Source organism: Mustela erminea, chromosome 16 (genome assembly GCF_009829155.1).
Source record: "Mustela erminea isolate mMusErm1 chromosome 16, mMusErm1.Pri, whole genome shotgun sequence".
Lineage (NCBI taxonomy): Eukaryota > Metazoa > Chordata > Mammalia > Carnivora > Mustelidae > Mustela > Mustela erminea.
Window position 1 is genome coordinate 8,196,371 of NC_045629.1, and position 20,718 is coordinate 8,217,088.

The 20,718-nt window shown below is 33.8% G+C and overlaps 1 protein-coding gene across 1 annotated transcript in view; it reads left to right on the forward strand.

The window, feature by feature from the left end:
* Positions 1–20,718, forward strand: part of RP1 (RP1 axonemal microtubule associated) — a 357,923-nt gene that overhangs the window by 89,135 nt on the left and 248,070 nt on the right. Inside the window, exon 4 of the mRNA XM_032316308.1 lies at positions 6,226–6,389. Coding sequence (XP_032172199.1) covers positions 6,226–6,389 — 164 coding nt within the window. The remainder of the gene's footprint in view (positions 1–6,225; positions 6,390–20,718) is intronic.

Sequence of the window (20,718 nt, forward strand, 5' to 3'; positions counted from 1 at the left end):
TATTATTTTTTTTCATTATTGCCTTTTAAGGTGATAAATATAAAGGAATAGTATTTTCTTGGGTAAAATTGAGTTTTAAAGAGCCACAATCTATTATAATACATAAGCTTTTTGTGCTCTAAGAACGAATTTTTCTCCTTTGAGAGTAATATTGCTCCATTGAGAATACAGGTCTACTTGAATGAAAAGGTAATTCAATTACAATTACAATGATAATAACGCCTTTATTAAGTGACTTTTATGTACCAGACGCTGTACCATGTGCTTAACAAATGTTACCTGATATAGTTATAAAAAATCAATAGTGTATTTCTACTTTTTGAATAAAGAAACTGAGACAGAGTTGTTACCTTTTCTAAAACTGAGTTTCAAAGTGTAGATCTCAAGATAGTTCTGTGACCTAAAAAATCTCCTATTACTTTCCATTCCTCATAATGATGCTATTCGAATTAATTGAAGAGTCATGCTATTCTGTGGCCAGAGAACCATGATTTATTGTGGCACCTAAATTTCCAACATATTGACTTCTAGGAATGGTTCTCTTCTTCCGCTTTGGCATTGCTTGTAGGTCATCAAATAATTTTTGGTCTGTGAGTTGCTTATAGTTTACTGGGAAGAACATTTAGGAAGTGATTATAAGGAACTCTGGAAATAAAAAAGAATAATTCCTCTAGAATTAATATAACCACATTATAGAATTATTATTACCACATTATAGAATTTTTATAACCACAGAAAACATTATTTTGTTTCTGAAAAATTCAGGCACATTTTCCCTGTATTTTGATTTTCCTAAAGAGCTATTCTCATCATTTAAAGTTCTATCTTTCATGTATTTGCCCATTTAAAAAGGTGATAATAATATGGTACATGTATACAAGTATAGTTAAATATAAAATGAAAAGTTAGCCTTTCCCCAGGTCTGGCTTCTAAACTCTAAAGAGGTCTTCAACTTTTCCTCTAAATTTTAAATACATATGTCACCATGTATATATATGTATACCTATGGATATCCTTTTTATTTATAAAATTGAGATTATACTATTCAAATCATGCCATATTTTGCTTTAGTTATTATTTTAAAATCATTGCATTGTGTAGTATTTCATTGTGGCTATTTTGTGATTTGTCTCATTCTGTATTAAAAATATATGGTTATGTCCATATACTCACTATTCCAGGAATCTTGGAGAATGTCCTTAATGCACATAGTTTGACATCTTTGTGAGTATATTTGTACAGTAAATTATAGCAGTGAAACTCTTAGATGAATAGCTTGTGTTATAAATTTTCATAGCTATTGCCAAATTGCCCTTCAAAAAAGGTTTAGGGGGACTGATGTCAAACAGTATGGAAAGGCTCACACTCATAGCACTAGATATTGTAAAACTAAAGATTTTTGCCAATCTGATAGGTGAAAAATGATGTCTTGTTTTTATTTGCCTACCCTTAATTATAAGGAAGGGTGAGCATATTTTCTATTTCTTTGCTACTTTTGTTTGTGTGTGTTTTAATGAATTGCTTATTCATATTGTCCATTTTTCTATTGTGAAATTCATGTTTAGCTTTGTTTCATTGATTGTATAACCTCTTTGCAAATGAAAGAACTGAGTTCTTTTTCATCTGCGTGGCTTTCTCCTGCCCTACTTTATCAGTTTCGGTATGGCATTTATAAGTTCTTACTTGATGTTTAAAACAACTAATTGTATTGAGACATTTATACAAACAAAAGGCATGCATTTCAAATCTATAGTGTGATTATTTTGACCCTTGAGCTTACCCTTTAAGTACTACTTCAATAAAAATATAGAACAATTATATAATTCTAAATAGCATCTTCATATTCTCTCAGATAATTCCACCACTCCTGGCCCTAGGAAAGAGTTTATTTGCTTTTTGTTACTGCAGCCAAGTCTGTCTTTCTTAGAAGTTCTTATGTGGAATCATACACTATGTGTACAGTATATGTGGAATCATACACTATTGTATACTTGTTTATAACTAGGACTTTGATCAGCATGAAGCTCAATATTGACTCAAATATTTGTATCTATAGTTTATGCCTTTTAATTGCTGAGTTGTGTTTACTTATGTAACACAATTTGCTTAAGTAGTCACTTTTTGCATTAGTTTCCTAGGGCTATTCTAACAAATTGAAGTTGAAAAGAGGAATTTATTCTTTCACAGTTCTGGAAGCTAGAAGTCTGAACTCAAGATATTGGTAGTGCCATACTCTTTCTGACAGCTCTAGGGAAAGACTTTCCTTGCCTGTTAAGGTCGCATTCATAGATACTAGGAATAAGGACTTGAACATATCTTTTTGGGGATACATTTCAACCCACAACAGTTCTCCTCTGGTCCTGGAAAATTCCTGTCCTTCATATGTGGGAAATAAATTTACCACACTCAAAAATTCCCTAAAGTATTAACCATTCTAGCATTAACTTTAAGCCCAAAATATCATCTAAATGTAATAATCTCAAAAAGTTTGAGACTTCATCTTTGATTTTATTTAAGTTAGGTATAGGTGAGACATTGGGTATAATCTGTTCTGGGCCAAAATTACTTTCCATCCACAGACTTGTGAAACTGGAAAAGAAGTTATCTGCTTCTGGAATACAATGGGACAGGCATAGATGGATACTCCCATTCCAAAAGGGAGAAATTTGAAGGAAAAAAGGGGTCACATATTCCAAACAAGTCTGAAATCCAGTAAGGCAAATTTCATTAGATTTTGAGGCCTGAGAATAATCCTCTGTGACTTACTGCTTTGTTCTCTGGGCCCTAGTAGAGAAGTATCTCCATCTTCATGACCCTCAGGATGGTGGCCTTGCCCCAGAGCAGTTATTCCATCCACTTTGGCCATCAGAGTCATTCTTTGTTTATTTTATTCTATTTCTGTCCTTTTTATCTGCTGGAATAAAATTCTTGAAACCCTTGTTGGTCTTCTGTGGATGTCATGGGAATTCACATCTTTAGGCACAAGAGTACTCTATAGAGTCTTCCTGGATGACTAATTTTTACTTCTGGCTTCTGCTGAGATAATTGATTGGATCCATAAATCACATGTCTGATCTCTTTAGCAAATAGTTTTCCTGCCAAATCCTAGGCTTTGTTTATAGAACGTGGTATCTAGATAGGTTGAGAATTTTCCAAATTACTAAGTGCAAGATTCTTTTTGCTTAGTAATTCCTGCCTCAATTTATCTCTTTCCTGTTGAATTTGACCATAAGCAGCAAGGAGAAACCTGACCACACCTTCTAAATTTCCAAGTTCATCATTATAAGTTCTATTTGCACTACTGAATAATAGAGCACAATTCAGCCAAGTTCTCCAACACTTTCAACATAAGGATACACTGTGCTCCAGTTTTCAATAACATGATTCTCATTTCTGTCACTTTCAATAATAAGTTTCTGCCATGATTGGGTATTTAATTCTTACAAATGCTTTTTTATTTTTTTTTTTTGGTCTATTGAGGTAGACAGATACAAGTTCTCCTATTCTGTTAGTATGATGAATTACATTGATTAATTTCTAAATGTTAAAAAGCTTTGAGTTCCTGGAATAAATCTGCAGATTGTGGTTGACTTGATCTCCTAATATTTTGTTGAGAATATTTTCATTTACATTCATGAGGGTTATTGCTTTGTAGTTTTCTTATTATGCCTTTGTTTTTGGTATCACAGTAATGCTTATCTTACATCATGACTTGGAAACTATTTCAAAGGGTTGGTGTAGGATTTTTAAAAATTATTTATTTATTTATTGTTTTTAGTTTTGGTAGAAAATTCACCATCTGGGCCCGTATTTTTGTGAAAATAAATTAACTATAAGTTTATTATTTTTTGGAATATATAAAGGCAATTCAAATTGTATAGTTGTTTTGTATGTAATATGGTATTTGAGTCTTTCATCAAGCTATATGTCTATTCCCTGCATCCTGTTTTTCTCCAGTCTATTTACTTACCCCTTCAACCTACTCTTTTTCAAATTGGGATCTAATGGGATATGAAGATTAAGAAGGTTTTTAGAATTTTATCTCTTCACCTTTTCTCTCCCATATTGTTGCTAAGCAAGCTGAGTTAGGTGTCCACAAATTCCTAAAATCTGTGTCACTCTTCTCTTGGCTTTTAGTTTACAGAGATTACAGCATGAGTTTTCGTACCTTCTTTGTTTAATTTCTACTGCCATTTTTTAAAATTAAAAAAGTTATTTTTCATATTTGTTCTGTTAGTTTTTCTGTGATCTGGTCTCTCTACTCCAAAAATGGGTTTTTCCCTTTTTGTATGTTGGCCTTAGTACCTCATATAGATTATAAACTGACAGAGGACAAAGACATCATTTTATGTTTTCCATCTACTTCTCCCTGTAACACCAGACACCTAGTAATGACTCAATGACTTGTTGGTTATTGAATGATTGAAGTGTAAGTTATAAACTTAAAGATGAATCTTGGTTCATGATCTTTACGTTCTACTCTGGCTTTTACAACATCCCCTTCCAAGGTTAGGATTTAATGATTTAAAGTGGTGTGAAGACCTATGGTAAACTGACATCATATTTCATTATTTTCTTTTTTATTTCTACTCCTATGCTTTTCATCCTTTTCCATCTTAGTTGTTGGAAAATGCAATTTCTTTCCTTATTGATTTGGTCCTTGTACATTTAACAAGTATTGATTCTCACCTGAAATCTTTTGCTGCATTTCTAAGAGACTAGAAGCTGAAGAGCTTTATTTCATTTTATTCAAGCAAGCACTAACATATAGTCTACAGAAAACAGATAGAATTTTCCTAGTTGTATAGTTTGTAATTGCAATTTAACTATTTTTGCCATTGTTAAAGATAGCCTATTATCCTTTCAGTTTTTATTTTTATTTTTTATTTTTTAATTTTTTTAGAGAGTTTATGTTTTTGACAGAGTGATAGAGAGAGCACAAATAGACAGAGCAGCAGGCAGATGGAGAGGGCGAAACAGGCTCTTCGCTGAGCAGGGAGTCTGATGCAAGGCTCAATCCCAGGATCATGACCTGAGCTGAAGGCAGCTCCTTAACGGACTGAGCCTCTTCCAGTTTTTAAAAATGAGGTTTTTATTTATGAACTAAATGTCTGCCAGGATGATTTGGTAGTCTAACTTGGCTTTTTGCCATATGTTGGAAAAATAAAGTAGAATTTTCTGTTTCAAAGTAGGTTTTTAAACACATGCATTAATTTAACATATATTCTTTGTACTATATAAATAAAATTCAAATTTTGAATTTGACAATTTGAATGATCAAAATGGGAAATAAACTTTAGTTTAAATATAAGAGAGGGAAAACCAGTCTAAAGAGAAGAATGCAATTTAAATCCATAGTTCTGAATTTTATTGCCTCGTATTCTTACTTCTTTTATGTAATCTTGAGTGTATTACCTAATTTCTCATTATTTCAATTTTCTTATTGATTAACTCTTGATTTTTTTTCCAAAGAAACCTAACAAAATTAAATTGAAATCCTAGGAAGTAATATCATACCACTCTCAGTATGCTATAATGTTTAGATAATCTCAGTTATATTCACAATAAGCCATATATTTTCTAGATAATCTCAGTTATATTCACAATAAGCCATATATTTTCTAGTGTTTATTTTTTGCTGGGATACAAAATTTATTTAACATTTTTTGAATTCAGTTACCTCATCTACTAATTAGGAATACTTAAAACAGTAAGTGTAGAAATTTCCAGATGACCTTTCAAATTCCTTCTACCTTATCTAATTCCAATTTTTATGATTATACAAATTATTAAATAATTTATTACTTTGGAAAATTAATATCTAAAATCTCAAGATCTTAAAATGTGTAATACTGAATGCACATATTACATGTCAGAGATAACAATACTGGAAATATTTTGTCAAAAGTCAGGGAACTTTAGAGAAGTTCCATAGCAACTTTCTTGGAATCCAAGCATGACCGAGTATAATAGAATAATTGTATCTCTTTAACTTTATTATTAAAGATCTAGGAAATAGTCTTACAGTTACATTGTAGGACATAGTAATTTACTGAATATTTTAAAAACCAAGTCTAAATATTGTGCTATAGTACTTTTCCAAAGGAGATGAAGAAGAGTAAACTATGTCTTTCTGAATTCCCCTGGCTTTATGATGATCATCTCTTCTGAGTCTTCTGTTTTTATATGTTGGTTTAATACTGTGTGTTATTTGTGCTTCTGTAGGTGGTATCTGGAAAGTTTCCATAATCACCAGTGACTTGCCAAATTCAGGGACCAGCTCACAGATTTATATTATACTGTATGGACAACATAGAAGTTCAGCTCCTATATATCTTTATGGAACAGATGGATCTCAATTTCAGGATGGCCATGAAGACATATTTACTGTAAGTAATAAAGCTGAGTAAAACCTGTTAATATAAGTGATACAGGTAGCTGGTACATTGGAATGAATACAATCTATCAAATTGGTGCTTTCTGTTATAACACTCTGGGTCCTGTTGAAGGTCAGTCAAAAGTAATTCATGGCAGTTTTTGTTCATTCAGATTATACACAAGTAAAACTGCAATACAATAAGAGACAATAGCTAGAGAGAAATACTAGAAGGCCAACTTTTACTGTTTCTATACTTGTGGCTGTTGGGAGTAAGGGCTTATGCCTTTCTGACTGGGGCTCGAACATATAAGGCTTAAAGTCAAAGTTGCAAAGGAAAAAAAATTACAAACCTGAGGGTTTTGAAGGAGCGAGGGGTGGGAGGTTGGGGGAGCCAGGTGGTGGGTATTATGGAGGGCATGCATTGCATGGAGCTCTGGGTGTGGTGCAAAAACAATGAATTGTTATGCTGAAAAGAAATAAAAAATATATAAAATAAAAATAAAAATAAATAAATAAAGGAGAGCAAAGAAGTTATAATCAAATTATTAGTTCATTACTAGACACACTGAGATCAAGATTAGGGAGAAACAGGTAGCAGTATCAGATCAGTTGTTATAGTCATGAAGATTAGCAACCAAAGGAAAAATGTGAAATCAGTCAAGCACTTAGCACTTTATAGGTATTTAATAATATCTGTTGAATGAATGATTGGATGTATAGAGGGATTATTTTGACTGGGTAGAAAGAGAGAATAAAATCACAATCAGGAAAGAGTATCCTTAAGTGGCTCAAATTGTTATATGATACTCACTTCCATGTGATCCTGAGTATTTGGTTTACTCCAGTCTGTGTACTCAGCCATATAACGTGTTATAGAAGAGTCTGAATCATTTGGAACTAAACTAATTGTCTAGTTTGAACTATCCTTTCCATAGTTTCTATATGAGTCAATATTTGAAGAAACTCTTTCTTGTGTTGATGGGCACTACATGTAAAAAATGAGGACTTTATCATTATTTTGCATGTGTAAGAAATAGTTTTAGAAGTGACTATATCAAAAGAGTCCAAGTTGTTTTTGTCGTGGTTCTGATTTATTTCATGTGTATTTTAAAATCAATTTATACACATGGTGTATAGAGTTAAGTTATTCTGAATTCTGTAGTAGCAAAGGAACATCTTTAACTCTTCATTTCTGTTTTACTTCCATAGGAAACCATTTTCATAGTTTGATGCTTCTTTCTCAGCACTACATTTCAGCTCTTTCTGTTGTCTTGCTCTTTCTTTCTTGAGCCCTAGGATTGGTACATTTACATCTTGTTTGTAGAGGTGATGGCTTCTTCAAGTTTAGTTAACTTCTCGTTGATTTTGATCATAGTTGTCACTCATTTTGATGAATTGGTTTCTTGTAAGTATTCTTAGGTTCTTTTGTTTCATTCTTTCCTTTTTCCTTATAGTTTTGTTGCATACGTATTTTCTATTTTATTGTGACAAAATCCAGAAAATAAAATTTACCATTTTAACTAAAAGTTTGTTATTCAGTGAGGTATAATGTAGTCTCAATATTCTTCAATCACTATCTAGTTCCAGAACATTTGAGTTACTCCAAAAGGAAACCTCATTATGCAGTCTCTCCATTTCCTTTCCCCCAATCCCTAGCAACCTCTTATCTACTTTCTGATTTTAAGCATTTGCCAATTCTGGATATTTCATGTAAATGGAATCATATATGGTCTTTTGGGTCTGTCTTCTTTCACTTAGCATGTTTCAGTATTCATCCATGTTACAACATGTATTAGTACTTCTTTCCTTTTTCTTTTCAATTAATAAGCTTTATTTTTTAAACCAATTTTAAGTTTATGGAAATTGAGCAGGTAGTGCAAAAAGCTCCCATATACCACTTCTGTCTTCTAGTCTCAGTTTTTCTATTAACATCTTGCTTTAGTGTAATACATTTGTTAATATTGCTGAACCGGTATCAGTTCATTATTATTAACTAAACCCTACAATTTTCATTGGTGTTATTCTTTTGTGCAGTACAGTTTTAGGGGTTTTCACAAACACATAATGTTATGAATCCATACAGAATATTTTCACTACCCTAAAATTCCCCTGGGTTCCATCTACTATCTGTTCCTCCCTCCCCTTGAACTCCTGGAAAGCACTGATTTTTTTTTTTTTTTTTTTTTTTTTTACTATCTCTATGTTTTTGTCTTTTCTAGAATTTTGTATAGTTGGGCTTATATCTTTATGCAACCTTTTAAGACAGGCTTCTTAAAAAAACAGTATCTGCTAAAGGTTCCTCTGTCTTTTGAGGCTTGATAGCTCATTTCTTTCTTTCTTTTTTAAAAAAATTTATTTCTTTTCAGCGTAACAGAATTCATTGTTTATGCACCACACCCAGTGCTCCATGTAATACATGCCCTCCATCATACCCATAACCTGGCTCCCCCAACCTCCCATCTCCCGCCCCTTCAAAATCCTCAGATTGTTTTTCAGAGTCCATAGTCTCTCATGGTTCATCTCCCCTTCCAATTTTGCTCAACTCCCTTCTCCTCTCCATCTCCCCTTGTCTTCCATGTTATTTGTTATGCTCCACAAATAAGTGAAACCATATGATAATTCTTTCTTTTTTATGGCTGAATAATATTTAATTTATGGAAACACCACCTTTTGTTTATGCATTCATCTGTTAATGGACATTTGGGTTGTTTTTACCCTTTGGCTATTGTGGATAGTGCTGCTACGAACATTTGTGTGTAAGTAATTTTTTATTATACACCTGTTTTCATGTTTTTTTTTGAATATATATATACACACACACACATCTGTTTCATTTCTTTTGAGTATATATATATATATGTATATATATATACAAATATATGTATGTAAAAGTGGAAATTCTGAGTCATATGGTAATTCTATGTTTAATGTTTTGAGGAAGAGCCAAACTGTTTTCCACGGTGGTTCTATTATTTTACATTTTCACCAGCAAAGTATGAGTGTTTCATTCTCCACATTCTCGCTAACATTATTATTGTTGATTAGAAAAATTCTAAATTAAACCTTGTGGGTAGGTGTGAAGTGGGATCTCATTGTCATTTTGATTTATATGTTCATAATTAATGATATTGAGTATCACTATGTACTTGTATGCTATTTGTATATCTTCTTTGGAAAAATATCTATTCAAATACTTAATCCATTTTTAATTAGGTTGTTTTTCTTTTTGTTGTTGAGCTGTAAAAGTTCTTTATATTCTGAATACTAGACTCTCATCAAAAATAGAATTTGCAGATATTTTCTTTCATATTGTAGGTTGCCTTTTTACTCTTTGGTAGGTATCCTTTGATGCATAAGAATTTTAATTAAAAAGTTTTTTAAATTTAAATTCAATTTAGTTAATATAGAGTGTATTATTAGTTTCAGGAATAGAATTTAGTGATTCATTAGTTGCATATATCACCCAGTGCTCATTACATCAAGTGCCTTCTTTAATGCCCATTACCCAATAACCCCATCCCTCCCCAACATCCCTTCCAGCAACCCTCAATTTGTTCCCTACAGTTTGGAGTCTCATATGGTTTGCCTCCCTCTCTGTCTTTATTTTTCCTTTCTTTCCCTATATCCATCTGTTTCATTTCTTAAATTCCACACATGAGTGAAATTATATGGTATTTGTGTTTCTCTTATGGACTCATTCCGCTTAGCATAATACCCTCTAATCCCATCCATGTCATTGCAAATAGCCAGATTTCATTCTTTTTGATGGCTGAGTAGTACTCCATTGTGTGTGTGTGAGTGTGTGTGAGAGTGTGTGTGTGTGTGTACCCCAGATCTTCTTTATTCATTCATTTGTTGATGGATATCTGGGCTCTTTCCATATTTTGGCAATTTGGACATTGTTGCTATAAACATTGGGGTACATGTGCCCCTTCAAATCACCATCTTTGTATCCTTTGGATAAATGCTGGCAGTTCTATTTTTGACTTTTTGAGGAACTTCCATACTGTTATCAGAGTGGTTGCACCAGTTTGCATTCCCACCAACAGTATAAGAGGGTTCCCCTTTCTCTGCATCCTTGCCCACATCTGTTGTTTCCTAACGTGCTAATTTTAGCCATTCTGACTGGTGTGAGTTGGTATCTCACTGTGGTTTTGATTTGTATTTTCCTGATGCTGAGTGAGGTAGAACATTTTTTCATGTGTCTGTTGGCCATTTGTATTTCTTCTTTGAGAAATACATGTTCAAGTCTTCTGCTCATTTCTTAACTGGCTTTGTTATTTTTGGGGTGCTGAGTTTTATGTTCTTTAAAAAAATTTTTTTTCAGTTTACATTTATCTTTATTTTTATTTATTATTTTTTAATTTTTATTTTAAATTAATTAATTTTTGATTTTTAAAAAAATTTTATTTTATTTTATTTTTTAAATTTATTTTCAGCATAACAGTATTCATTATTTTTTCACCACACCCAGTGCTCCATGCCATCTTTGCCCTCTATAATACCCACCACCTGGTACCCCAACCTCCGACCCCCCCGCCACTTCAAACCCCTCAGATTGTTTTTCAGAGTCCATAGTCTCTCATGATTCACCTCCCCTTCCAATTTACCCCAACTCCATTCTCCTCTCTAACTCCCCATGTCTTCCATGCTATTTGTTATGCTCCACAAATAAGTGAAACCATATGATAATTGACTCTCTCTGCTTGACTTATTTCACTCAGCATCATCTCTTCCAGTCCTGTCCATGTTGCTACAAAAGTTGGGTATTCATCCTTTCTGATGGAGGCATAAAACTCCATAGTGTATATGGACAACATCTTCCTTATCCATTTGTCCATTGAAGGGCATCTTGGTTCTTTCCATAGTTTGGTGACTGTGGCCATTGCTGCTGTAAACATTGGGGTACAGATGGCCCTTCTTTTCACGACATCTGTATCTTTGGGGTAAATACCCAGTAGTGCAATTGCAGGGTCATAGGGAAACTCTATTTTTAATTTCTTGAGGAATCTCCACACTGTTCTCCAAAGAGGCTGCACCAACTTGCATTCCTACCAACAGTGGAAGAGGGTTCCCCTTTCTCCACATCCCCTCCAACACATGTTGTTTCCTGTCTCGCTAATCTTGGTCATTCTAACTGGTGTAAGGTGATATCTCAATGTGGTTTTGATTTGAATCTCCCTGATGGTTAGTGATGATGAACATTTTTTCATGTGTCTGATAGCCATTTGCATGTCTTCATTGGAGAAATGTCTGTTCATACCTTCTGCCCATTTTTTGTTATGATTGCCTGTTTTGTGTGTGTTGAGTTTGAGGAGTTCATTATAGATCTGGGATATCAACCTTTTGTCTGTACTGTCATTTGCAAATATCTTCTCCCATTCTGTGGGTTGCCTCTTTGTTTTTTGACTGTTTCCTTTGCTGTGCAGAAGCTTTTGATTTTGATGAAGTCCCAAAAGTTCATTTTCACTTTTGTTTCCTTTGCCTTTGGAGACGTATCTTGAAAGAAGTTGCTGTGGCTGATATTGAAGAGGTTACTGCCTATGTTCTCCTCTAGGATTCTGATGGATTCGTGTCTCACGTTGAGGTCTTTTATCCATTTTGAGTTTATCTTTGTGTACGGTGTAAGAGAATGGTCGAGTTTAATTCTTCTACATATAGCTGTCTAGTTTTCCCAGCACCATTTATTGAAGAGACTGTCATTTTTCCAATGTTTATTTTTTCCCGTTTTGTTGAAGATTATTTGCCCATAGAGTTGAGGGTCCATATAAAAATATTTTATTTATTTATTTGACAGAGAGACAATGAGAGAGGGAACACAAGCAGGCGGAGGGGGAGAGAGAGAAGCAGGCTCCCCACTGAGCAGTGAGCCTGATGCAAGGCTAGACCCTAGGACCCTGGGATCAGGAACTGAGCTGAAGGCCGACATTAACCAACTGAGCCACCCAGGTGCCCCTATTTTTAAAAAATTTAACTTCAGTTATCTAACATGTAGTACAAAATTAGTTTCAGATGTAGAGTTCATTAACTCATAAGTTGCATATAACACCAGTGCTCATCACATCATGTGCCCTCCTTAATGCCCATCATCCAATTACCCCATTCCCCTACCCACTACCCTTCCAGAAACAGTCAGTTTTTTTCCTATAGTTGGGAGTCTCTCATGGTTTATCTCTCTCTCGATTACTTCCCATTCAGTTTTCCCTCCCTTCTCCTATGATCCTCTGTACTGTTTCTTATATTCCACATATGAGGGAAACCATATAATAATTGTCTTTCTCTGACTTGTTTATTTTGCTCAGCATAATACACTCCAGTTCCATCCAGTTCATTGTAAATATTCTAAGGATTATAAATATTGTAAGTATTCATCCTTTCTGATTGCTGAGTAATATTCCATTGTGTGTGATATATATCTTCTTTATCCATTCATCTGTCAATGGACAGTGGACACCTTGGCTCTTTTCACAGTTAGGCTAAAAGGTTATATGCCTAATTTGTTGGAATGTAATTGCTCATAACAACATGTGCCCTCCTTAATACCCATCACCCAATTAACCCTTTCCCCACCCCCCTCCCTTCCGTAACCCTCAGTTTTGTTCCTGAAGTCTAGTTTCTTTCATGGTTTGTCTCCCTCTCTGATTTCTCTTTCAGTTTTCCCTCCCTTCATCTATGGTCCTCTGGGGTATTCCTATGCTCCACATATGAGTGAAACCATATGATAATTGTCTGTCTCTGCTTGACTTATTTCACTTAGCATAATTCCATCCACTTCCATGTTGATGCAGATGGTACATCTTCATCTTTTAAAGATTCTTTTTTTCTTTCTGTTGTTCAGCTTGGGTGATGTCTACTACCCTTTCAGATCACTGATTTGTTCTTCTGCATCATCTAATATGCTTTTGATTCCCTCTATTGCATTTTTTATTTTAGTTATTATATTCTTTATCTCTGATTGATTTCTTTCTAAATTTTCTGTCTTATTACTGAAGTTCTCACTATGTACATCCATTTTTCTCCTGAGTTCAGGAAGCATCTTTGTAACCATTACTTGGAACTCCTTATCAGGTAGATGGCTTATTTCTATTTTGTTTAACTCATTTTCTGAGGTTTTATCTTGTTATTTCATTTGTAACGTATTCCTCTGTCTCCTCATTTTGCCTGACTCTGGGTTTCTATATATTAGGTAGATCATTTATGTCTCTTGGTCTTGAAGGAGTAGCCTTATGTAGAAGGTGTCTTGTGGATCTGCAAGGTGCAATACCCTCCTTGTCACAAGAAATAGGTCCTCCAGGGGTATCTCCTGTATGGCTGCTATGGGCATACTAGTGAGTTGGGCTGGCCCTTGGCATGGGTGGTGAGAGGACTGGCAACAGCTACTATGAACATACTGATAAGTGGGGTCCTCTTTGTGGGGGTTATGATCCTAGCTGAGACTATCTGTCAGATGACTACCTGTCAGAAGCCCTTTTGGAGGGACATCAGCCAAGGGTTGCAGGTTGAGTGTGGTGGGTCTGCAGAATTCCAGGGAGGGTGAGTAGTGCTAGCAAGACAGATGGAGAGTGTCAGAAATGGTTTCCATCAAGTCTAAATCTGGAAGGTAGAAGAAGTATAAGAAAAATAGCACCAATTATTGAAGCTGTTTCTGGAGAATGTTCCTACAGATCCCTAACTCAGTGACACAGAACTTAAAATTAGTCAATAATTATCTTTTGCTTATGGCCCAGGTGTTTTTTAAATTGCTGCCTTTGTGCTGGGTCTTGGAATGAGTGAGATTGTGCATCAGTATTTTAAGAGCAGTCTTGGTTTCTTGTAATCTTCCAGCTTCCCCAGAGTTAAGCCCTATTTATTTTCAAAGCTGAACATTATAGAGGCTTGTTTTTCTGGTGTGGGTCCCCAGAGCAAGGGTGCCTGATATGGGGCTTCATCCTCTCATTCCTCAGGGATGACCTTCCATGTTTATGATATCCCTCTGGTATTTAGTTCCCCACCAGTAATGTGGGTTGACTAGACTGTGTCTCTGCCACTTTTATCCATCTTGATGTAGCATTTTCTTTACATATTTGGTTGTGGGAGAGCTGTTCTCCTAGTCCTCAGGTCATTCTCAGAGAGTTGTTTTGGTGTGACTAAGGGAGGAGGAGAGCTCAGGATCTTCCTACTCTACTATCTTGATTTTATCTCTATTTACATACCCTAAAGGCTGTGGCTTGAGGGTCTTGTTTCCAATCACTCTGAAAGTAGGTGCTCATTGAGATCCCTCTCTTTGGAATACTGACAGTTCTTGGAACAACCTCAATAGCTGGGACCTATAAAGGATAAGCCAGGCTGCTTACACAGTGAGAAAGGTCCAAGAGACAACAAAGTATGAGGGCTAAGTTGAATGACAAGTTCAGTTCCTACACTCTCAATTGGAAGAAGTGGCTATTTTACTTTATATATAGAAATAAACATTAAAAAATCAAGCAAAATGAAGAAACAGAAGAAAATATTTCAAAAGAAAGAATGAAACAACTTGCTATATACAAAGGAACCCCCATAAGATTATGAGTGGATTTGTCAGCAAAAATTTTGCTGGACAAAAGGGAGTGGCATGATATAGTCAAAGAGTTGAAGGGAAAAAGCTTGGAACCAAGAATGTGAACTAGAAGATTATCATTTATAATAATGGGGAGAGAGAAACAGTTTTTCAGATAAGCAAAAACTAAAGAGTTCATCTTATCAAACAGAACTTGCAAGAAATGTTAAAGGGAATTCTTTAAGCTAAAAAGAAAGGGTGATCATTAGTAAAAAGAAAACATATGAAAGTAAAAATTCTCCTGGTAAAGGTAAATATATAGTAAATGCAGTGGTTTAATTACTTATAAAGCTAGTATGAAGATCAAGAGACAAAAGCAGTAAAAATTACTGTGACTATAATAATTAGATGAGGGACACACAAAAAAGATGTAAAATGTGACATCAAAAACATAAAATTTGGAAAGGAGAGTAAAAATGTAGTTTTAGGATGTATTTATTTAATTAATTATTTAAATTTAATTTTATTTTTTCAGTGTTCCAAGATTCATTGTTTATGCAGCACACCCAGTGCTCCATGCAGTATGTGCCTTCTTTCTACCCACAACCAGGCTCACCTAACCCCTCACTCCCTTCCCCTCCAAAACCCTCCAAAACCCCATGAGAGTCCAGTCTCTCATGCTTTGTCTCCCTTCTGATCTCCCTCAGTTCACTTTTTTTTTCTTTCTTCTAATGTCCCCCTAGTTACTCCTTATGCTCTGCAAGTAAGTGAAACAATATATAATTGGCTCTCTCTGCTTGACTTATTTCACTCAGCATAATCTCCTCCAGTCTTATTGATGCTGATACAAAAGTTGGGTATTCATCCTTTCTGATGGAGGCATAATATTCCATTGTATATATGGACCACAAAATCTTTATCCATTCATCTGTCAAAGGGCATCTTGGCTCTTTCCACAGTTTGGCGATTGTGGTCATTGCTGCTATGAATATTGACATACATATGGCCCTTCTTTTCACTACATCTGTATCTTTGGGGTAAATACCCAGTAGTGCAATTACAGGGTCATAGGATAGTTCTATTTTTAATTTTAGAATGTATATGAACTTAAATTGCTATCAATTTAAAATAGACTTTTATATATACAGGCTGTTATAAGTGAGCCCCATGGTAACCACAAAGCAAAATTCTATTGTAAATACACAAAAGAAAATGAGAAAAGAAATTAAGCATAACATTAAAGAAAATCATCATACCACAAGGAAAGTGATCTAGAGAAGAAAGAAAAGAGAGGAACCATGAAAATAGCCAGAAAACAGTAAATACAATGGCAGGAAGTGCATACCTATCAATAATTAGTTTAAATGTAAATGGAGTAAATGCTCTAATTGTAACCATAGGATGACTGAATGGATAAAAATCAAGACCCATCTATATGTTTTCTATAAGAGACTTACTCCAGATCTAAACACACACAGATTGAAGGTGAAGGAATAGAAAAAGATATTTTATACAAAGAGAAACTAAAAGAAAGCTGGGTAGCTATACTATCAGACAAAATAGACTTTAAATAAAGACTATAATAAAAGACAGAGATGAGCATTATCTTGGTTTTGTATCAACATGGACATGACTGGAGGAGATTATGCTGTGTGAAATACGTCAAGCAAAGGGAGTCAATTATAAGGTTTCACTTACTTGTGGAGCATAAGGAATAACATGGAGGACATTAGAAGAAAAGGAAAAGTGAATTGGAGTAAATCAAAGGGGAGGATAAACCATGAGAGACTGTGGACTCTGAGAAACAAACTGAGGGCTTTAGAAGGGAGGGGAGGGAGTGATAGGTGAGCCTGGTGGTGATATTAAGGAGGGCAAATATTGCATGGAGCACTGGGTGTGGTGCATAAACAATGAATCTTGGAACACTGAAAAAATAAAATAAAATAAAATATTATATTATATAATGATAAAAGAATCAATCCAAGAAGAAGATATAACATTTGTAAATATTCATGCACCCAACATATGAGCAACTAATTATATAGAGAAAATACTAGAGAACTAAAGGGAGAAATTGATGGCTGTATAATAATAGTAGGTACCTTTAATTTCCCACTTACATCAATGTTTAGATATTTTAGACAGAAAATCAATAAGGAAATATTGGCCTTAAATGACACAGTAGACAGGATGGACTTAATAGATAAATATAGAGTATTTTATCCAAATTCAGCACAATATACATTCTTCTCAAGTGCACGTGGAATATTCTGCAGGATAGAATATTCTGCAGAATAGGGCACCTATGTGGTTCAGTCAGTGATCCTGGACTCCTGAGATCAAGCCCTGCATTGGGGTCCCTGCTCAGTGGGGCATCTGCTTCTCCCTCTGCCCCTCATCCTGCTCTTGTGCTCCCTCTCTATCAAATAAATTTTAAAAAGCTAAAAGAAAAAAAAGAATATTCTACAAAATAGGAATATTCTGCAAGCCATGAAACAGGTCTCAATGAATGTAAGAAGTCTGAAATCATATCAAGTGTCTTCACTTACCACAATAATATGAAACTAGAAATCAACTAGAAGATAAAAATCTGGAAAAAATCACTAATATGTGGAGATTAAATAACAAGCTACTGAATAAACAATGGGTCAGTGAAAGGAAAAATTAAAAACAATATCTGGGGACAAATTAAAATGGATACACAACATACCAAAATCTATGGTGAATAGCAGTAGTAGTTCTAATAGATAAGTTTGTAGCAATACAGGTCTATCTTAAGAAACAAGAAAAAACTCAAATAAACAATTTAACTTTATACTTATAGAAACTAGAAAAAGAAGAATAAAGTCCAAACTTAGTAGAAGGAAGGAAATAATAAAGATCAGAGGCACAATAAATGAAATAGAGATTAAAAATACAATAGAAAAGATCAGTGAAACAAAAGCTGGTTCTTTGACAAGAAAAAAAATTGGAAAACATTGGTGAGACATACTGAGAAAAAGAGAGAGGGCTCAAATAAAATCAGAAATAAGAGAGGAAAAGTTACAACTGATATAAAAGAAAAAGAAAAGAAAAAGAATCACCAAAGATTACTGTGAACAATTATACACCAACAGTTTGGACAACCTATAAGAAATGGATAAATTTCTAGAAATATATAACCTTCTAAGACTGGATCATAAAGAAGTAGATAATCTGAATAGACTGATTATTGATAGGAGATTGAATCAGTAATCAAAAAACTTCCAGCAAACAGAAGTCCAGTGATAGATGACTTTATAGGTAGATTGTACCAAATACTTAAAGGAGAATTAATGCATGTACTTCTCAAAATATTCCAAAAAATTAAAAAGGGGATGCTTCCAAACTCATTTTTAAATGTCGTTACCCTGATACCAAAAGCGATCAAAGAACTACAGAAAAAGAAAATTATAGGCCAGTATAATTGATGAATATTGATGTAAAAGTCCTCAACAAAATATTAGCAAAACAAATTGAATAATACATTAAAATGATCATGTACCATGATCATGTGAGATTTATTCAAGGGATGCAAACATGGTTCAACACCTGTAAATCAGTCAACATGATATATAGCATTAACAAAATGAAGGATGAAAATCATGTTCATCTTAATAGACATGAATTTTTTTTTTTTTACAAAGTTCAACATTCATTTATCATAAAGACTCAACAAAGTGGGTGTAGAGGGGACATACGTCAACATAATAAAGGCCATATAGGACAAACCCATAACTAACATCATACTCAGTGATGAAAAACTGAAATCTTTTCTTCTAAGATCAGGAATAAGACAGTAATATCCATTCTTCCTTGCCACTTTTATTCAACACAGTATTAGAAATCCTAGCCAGTGCAATTAGGCAAGAAAAAGAAATAGAAACGACTTTAATTGGAAATGAAAAAGTAAAACTGTCACTACTTATGGATTACATGTTTTCATATATAGAAAACTCCTAAGAATCCACCAAAAAATTGTTAGAACTAAAAAAAAATTCACTAAAGTTTCAGGGTAAAAACCCAATATACAAAAATCTTTTGTGTTTTTATGCATTAACAGTGAACTATAAGAATGAGACACTAAGAAGACAATCCCAGTTACAATTGTATCAACAAGAATAAAATACCTAGGAATAAATTTAACCAAGGAGGTAAAATTCCTGTACACTGAAAACTAGAAGACATTGATGAAAGATATTGAAGAAGACACAAATAAACAGAAAGATACTCTATGCTTATGGATTAGAAGAATTAATATTTTTAAAATGTCCATATTAGCTGAAGCAATCTATATATTAAATGTTATCCCTTTGAAAATTTATGGCATTTTTCACAGAAATAGATCAATCCAATATGTATGAAAATAGATATCCAATATCTATGTATGAAACCACAAATATTCCAAGTAGCCAAAGCAGTCCTAAGAAAGAAGAACAAATTTGGAGGTATCAAAACCCCAGATTTGAATATATACTACAAAGCTGTAGTAATCAAAATAGTATAGTATCAACATAAAACAGACATGTAGATCAATGGAACAGATTAGAGATCTCAGAAATAAACCCATGCATATATAGTCAACTCATGACAAAAGGAGGCCAAGAATATATAATAAATAAATGATGTTGGGAGGGAAACTGGACAGTCACGTTACACCATATACAAAAATTAGCTCAAAGTCAATTAAAGTCTTGAATGTAATATCTGTAACTATAAAACTGAAGAAAACATAGGTGGAAAGCTTTTTGACATTAGTCTTAGTGATCATTTTTTGACTCTGACTTCAAAGGCAAGGGCAAAAAAAGCAAAAATAAAGAAGAGGTAGTACATCAAACTAAAATCTTCTGTATGAAGGAAACCATCAAAAAAAGAAAAAATAAGAAAAAAAAACCCTACTGAATAGAAGATATTTCCAAGTCATATATCTTAGAAGGGGTTAATATCCAAAATATATAATGAACTCATATAACCTAATATCAAAAAGAGAAATAATCTGATTAAAAATGGGTAGATCTGAATAGACATTTTCCCGAAGAAGATATATAAATGTCCAACAGGTACATGTAAAGATAATTAACACCACTAATCATGAGGGAAATGTAAATAAAAAATATGTGATACCACCTCCCACCTGTTAGAATGGCTATTATCAAAAAGATAAGGAATAAGTTGACAAGAAGAGGAAAAAAGAGAACCTGTACACTGTTGGTGGTAATGTAAATTAGTACAATCACTGTGGAAAACACTATGGAGAAAAATATCCTATGATCCAACAATTCCACTTCTGGAATTAAAAAAAAAGTGAAAATATTATTTCAAAAAGATATATGTACTCTTGTGTTCATTGCAGTATTATTTACAATAGCCAAGATATGGAACTAATCTTAAGTGTCCATTGATGGATGAATGGAAGATGTGGTATAAATACATAATGGAATACTACTCAGTCATAAAAAAAAATGAGATCTTGGCACTTGCGGCCACGTAAGTGAACCTTGAGGGTATTATACTAAGTGAAATAAGTTAGAGAAAAACAAATATTGTATGCTTTTACTTATATGCAGAATCTAAAAAAATAAACAATGAAACAAAACAAAACTAATAGATACCCAGAACAGATTGGTAGTTGCCAGATGGTATGGGGGTTGAATATATAAATAAGTAACAGGGATGTAATATTAAAGTATTGCTATGGTCAGTAATGTTGTATTGCACATATGATGTGAGAGTAAGAGAGTAAATCGTAAAAGTTCCCATCACAGGAAAAAAATGGCAAAACTTTGCTTGGTGACAGATGGTAACT